This window comes from Oxyura jamaicensis, chromosome 4 (genome assembly GCF_011077185.1).
Source record: "Oxyura jamaicensis isolate SHBP4307 breed ruddy duck chromosome 4, BPBGC_Ojam_1.0, whole genome shotgun sequence".
Lineage (NCBI taxonomy): Eukaryota > Metazoa > Chordata > Aves > Anseriformes > Anatidae > Oxyura > Oxyura jamaicensis.
In genome coordinates this window covers 54,431,384-54,436,412 of record NC_048896.1, presented here as the reverse complement: position 1 = coordinate 54,436,412, position 5,029 = coordinate 54,431,384, and the positions used below count along the sequence as shown (strand labels likewise).

At 43.2% G+C, this 5,029-nt stretch overlaps 1 protein-coding gene across 1 annotated transcript; it reads left to right on the top strand.

Annotated features, from left to right (window-relative positions):
- Positions 1-402: 402 nt before the first annotated feature.
- On the top strand, positions 403-4,515 carry LSM6 (LSM6 homolog, U6 small nuclear RNA and mRNA degradation associated). The gene is made up of 4 exons (XM_035323789.1): positions 403-526; positions 717-829; positions 2,585-2,698; positions 4,337-4,515. Exons 2-4 carry the CDS (start codon positions 736-738, stop codon positions 4,369-4,371), a joined length of 243 nt encoding a protein of 80 aa, XP_035179680.1. The 5' UTR covers positions 403-526; positions 717-735; the 3' UTR covers positions 4,372-4,515.
- Positions 4,516-5,029: the final 514 nt, after the last annotated feature.

Genomic DNA, 5,029 nt, shown 5'->3' with positions numbered 1-5,029 from the left:
ATTGTGTTTAAAAAGAGAAGACAACTCGGGAAGGGAGAACACCTGGCCATGCTCTGAAGAAAACATTTTTCCCTGTTCTGAAGAGCATATTTTCTGAAGCATGTTTTCCTTCTATTACAAGGATTAAAAAGTTTTTTAATCAATAATGGAAGAATAAAGAAAATAAATAGTCCAGATGCTTTCACAGATGATTAACTCCTGTCACGCTACCAAACTCCTAAAAACCATGGTGTTTTGTTTGCTTGTGGGTTTATTATTATTATTTTATTCATTATTATTATTAATCTCTTTGAAGAACTTGGGACAGTTCCTAAATTTGGGGATCAGCCAACTCCCCGCTACGTCCTTCGGGTCAGGCCGGTTGCCGCCTTTGTCCGGGCGGCGCTGCGCGCCCGGCGCGGTTTGTCCCTGCCGGCGCGCCGTAGCGGGGCCGCCTGCATTGGCCGCGAGCGGGCCGGGGCGCGCGCAGGAGGCGGCGGCCGGGTGAGCGGCGGCGCCCAACGGCCGTGGGGCCCAACGGCCGCCGGCTAACGGCCGCCGTGACAGGGCCGGGCGGGAGGGAGGGCTGGGTGCCCCGGGGAGGTCCCTTGCCGAGCGGGAGCTCAGCGCTGCGACTCCGGTAGCGGCTGTTTGGCCGCCCGGGTTTTGCGTTGAGCGCCGGGGAGTGCCCGCCCGCTCCGTGTGGCGCTCACGCGCTGCTCGCTCGTCTCTCCCCAGCTACCCGGGGAGCCCAAGATGAGCCTGCGGAAGCAAACCCCCAGTGACTTCCTCAAACAGATCATCGGGAGGCCCGTGGTTGTGAAGCTGAATTCCGGAGTGGATTACCGAGGTAAGCTCGCGCCCTGTCCCTCGCAGTAAGCCTGCGATCTCATTGTTCGGGGAGGCTGGAGCCTCTTGAAAAGCAACACAGCGTGAGCTAGCAGCTTGGTGCACGTGCACAGGGACCCCAGAGCAGTGACAGTAAAGAAGCCAGCTCTGGAGAAACTGATGGAGAGGAGGTTAACACATGGTTTGAGCATTTCAGGTGGGGTTGGTAGCTGAAAAACATCACTGTCTCTCATCTGTCTTTTGCCTCTGTAAATTCATTCTTGGAGGATTATGTAGTGACAGCTCATTAAAGTTAATTAAAGCAAGTAAACACTTGTCTAAAAGTACATGCAAGGTGTTTTTTGATATACTTCCTATTTTGCATAAGAACACTGGTACCTTTTACTCATTACGATACATTTGTAACCTGCCCCCTTAACTAGGCCCAGAACTCTGCTAGCTTAATATGCCTACAGTCAGAACTACGGGGAGCTTGGAAACACCTTGTGAGCACTCAGTTTTTCCCCTTTGTGTGGAAACAGAAAAGAAACACATATACAGGAAAATAACAATCCTCAAACCATTACAAGTTGGCAGAAAAACCTAAATTCCTAATTATTTAATAGAAGATATTACATTAACACTTCTGGAAAATGAGAACATGCCCTAGAGGATGATTGTCAGACTGGAGTTTTCTCCCCCTCCTCAATATAGCCAATGTACTGTAATTCCTGAGTTTGAATGCCAGGTAAATAAATGAGGTTCTTCTCAATTTTAGTAGTGGCAGTAATTTTAGTAGTAGTGTCAGCGCAGCAATGAAGTTGGGAAAATGCACAGGCAAGACTGAGGTGAGAACAGTGTTAGAAGTTGTTTCATGTACACAAAAAATCAGATTGCATTTTCTGAGCAATTCTTTACCTCTGTTAATCCCCACGTTCAGTTTATTACTTAAGTGGTCTGTTCATTAGCTAAGTTAAATTTAGCTCTGGCCATAGCGGTGGGTGTAGATCCCAAGGAATGATTATGAATAAAAATGCCATCATACTGCCAGGAAGTACTGTGTGAAAAAGGTGCAGCCTGAACAGGGGCTATGAGAAGTCAGAATATGAAAGACTCCTAAAAGCAGTGCTACTCAAGTGCATATTTTCCTGATCAAGAGACCATCTAATATAACAATTAACACAGCCTGAAAAAATCTTGAAGCAGTGTAATTTTATTTTTGTGGGAAGATGTCCGTGTCATTTGGAAACCCCTTGCCTGTTGCAAATGATTTAGAACTTTGCTCTCACAAAAACAGACTGTAAGCCCACATTATTCTAGGCCTGTAAGCATAAAAATCAATGGTGTCCTGTATTAAAAGGGTTATTTTTAGATACATCCTTGACAGGTTTTAATCAAACTTAATAGTCTTGTTCTTAGGCTACCCTGATATGCCTAATGTCACAGGTTCTTCTCAGGCATAAAACACAAGCAAGAAGGGACAACTAAACTTTCGGAGTGGAGGTTGTTGATCTTTTGAAAGTCGTGCCTCAGTGACTCTCCCCCACATCCTTATATCAACTGATAAAGTTGCTGCTAGAGGACCTGGGGTTCTTTACTCACAGCTTAGTTCTTTTAAGAATAGGCTGATCCACTGAACTCACCTGCAAGCTTGGGCTTTTAGTTTGTTGTGAAGAGGTTTTTTTTTTTCCTCCCTCTACTGTTCAAATGCAATGCATTTTTATTTCTTTAAAACTAAGTTTAAGCTGATTTGCTGTTAAACTGTCACTGTCTTCAGGTGTCCTGGCTTGCCTGGATGGGTATATGAACATAGCTCTGGAACAGACAGAAGAATACGTAAATGGACAATTAAAGAACAAGTATGGGGACGCCTTTATCCGAGGAAATAATGGTAACTCCTCCTCCCTGGGTTATTGCCCAGTAAAAGAATGGTATTTTACTTCTGCATCTGACGTGTTAGTAGTTCCCTGTAAGAACGTTACTTTCATACTTTCTTGGAAACCTTAGTATGCTTACTTTTTATAGTGCCTCTTTTCAGGGTCTGTGCTTTTCCTCATTCTTGTTGCCCTTTTTGCCTCTGAACTCAGAGTTCTTTTGGAGAAGTGTGCTCTTTTCTATCCATTCATAGACCTCAAGTTCCTATCACTTCACAGGTTTACTTTTGCATCTGCTGCTTGCCAAGGTGGCCTCTCCTCCACAGGAGGTTTTGTTTTGCTAGGTAAGCTGTTGGGTACATGGATGATACAATACAGACATGGACAGCACTGTGTTCCTAAGGTGTGAATGCCCCCGCCTGAACCACAGACCTGGTGTTCATTAATACTGGAGTCTATTTTTATAGTACAGATTCTGTGATCAGTTAAGAAAAATCACTATTGAACCTTCAACTGTCCCAGTGCAGCGTGTGGATTTTAGTGCACTGCAGGGACAATTAGCATCCTTCCCCTGCAAGGTGCTTGCTTCTAATCATGGGCTGATGATATCCCAGGCTCCTGGGATGATGCTATGTATCAGATAGGCTGTAGCAGCAGGACATGCCAGGGAGAAGAATATCTAAAAATATAGAAGGCTCAAAAGCCAGATGTGAAGAGACTTGCAGAAAAGGTAAGTCAAGCAGAGTTTGGCTAAGTTACTAGAAAAGAAAGTGCAAGCCAGTAAAGGGAATAGAAAGAAACACGAACTGAATCTCACATTACATAAAGAGTTGAGGAGACTGTGGCACCAGCGTGAAAGACTGTTATGTTTTGGGAGGAAAAACAATCCTTGAGCAAGGCCAAGTGCTTTTTTTTGCAAGGAATTTAGGTTATTATGATAAGTACTGTGACACTGCAGCTGGACAATCAAGTATGGAAATAAGAATTTATTAAAAAAGTTAATAACAAATGGATGAGAGGGAGGAAAATGAAGTACAGGCTGGGCAGATATCCCAGGTTTAGGAGCACAATACAATTTCATGTTGTGGGCATTCAAAATACAGTTGGCATAGTCCCACTCGCAGGTAAAAAAAAAAAATATTCCTAAGAAGTGCCCGGGAGACACTGCATCAGATGGTGCTCTGGTATCATCAGCCAAGTAGGTAAGAGATATCTGCTGTCGCATGGGTAATTAGCTTTACCAGAAGTGCTTGGGATTTCAGCTCTTGTTGAAAGACCGTAACATTCATGTCTAACACCTCAGCATTACTGAGGAGAGAATGATAAAATCTTTAAGCAGCAGAATTAAGGAATTAAGCCTTAATTCTGCTGCTTAAAGATTTTATCATTCTCTCCTCAGTAATGCTGCAGGGTAGCTGAGTTTATTCTCATCTGCTGGAGCGTACAGTTTGGCTATGGATATAATACTGAGCCAAGTTAGTACATAATGTGTAAATTTAATAACATTTCTTGAAACTTCAACGTTTCTGACTTCATTCATGATGAAGGGGATTCATTACACTTATTTTACAAGCCATGGAATGAAGATGTTTTAAATAAACAGTCACGTTATTTACCAGAGCCCTCTTATGTGTGCCGCTTTCTCGTTTTCACAGTATTGTACATAAGCACACAGAAGAGAAGGATGTGAAGATGCCAGAAGGAGGCTAATTTGTACTTGTGAACCTTTCCAAAGGGACAAGACCTATTTGATTTGTAGTTAATAACTTACAAGTGAAATACACAAGTGTTTATTTTTTTTTAAATAAATATAAACCAGTCTAAGCTTCCTGAATGTTATTGTTTCAAAATACTGCTTTGTTCCACTGTACAGAAATAAAATAAAAATGAAGCATGTAACAGTACCACAAGACTAATTCAAAGCAACAGCTCATTTGGTTACACTAACAGTCACAGAAATACTGATTGGAGGTAAGAAGGTGTAGAATCACAGCCATGCAGCCATGGCAAAACAATTGTTTAACTGATGATGGGAAGGAAGAAGAATCTGGTGACAGCGACCGGTCTTTTTTGGAAAAGATTCAGCTTTAAATGCCAAACTGTAGCAAGAGTCATGGCTAAAAAGTTCAGCTGCTGACTGTTAAATTACCCAAAACGTCTTGAATTGTGGATTGGAATCAAGGGATGCAACAGTGACACTTCAACAATTAGGGGTGGGGAAAGAATTGAGTCAAATGGAAGAAAAACCCTAAGGGGTAGCACTGCACCCGCTGTGGAAGTCAGTCACCAGTGAAAAGCTCTCAGCTGGCAACCGAGCACAGCTAGCAGCCACTTCACCTCCCACCTCC

Coding starts and splice junctions, on each gene's coding strand:
- LSM6 (XM_035323789.1), top strand. CDS start 736: ATGAGCCTGCGGAAGCAAACCCCCAGTGACTTCCTCAAACAGATCATC. Junction 830..2,584: donor TTCCGGAGTGGATTACCGAG/GTAAGCTCGCGC, acceptor CACTGTCTTCAG/GTGTCCTGGCTTGCCTGGAT. Junction 2,699..4,336: donor CTTTATCCGAGGAAATAATG/GTAACTCCTCCT, acceptor TCGTTTTCACAG/TATTGTACATAAGCACACAG.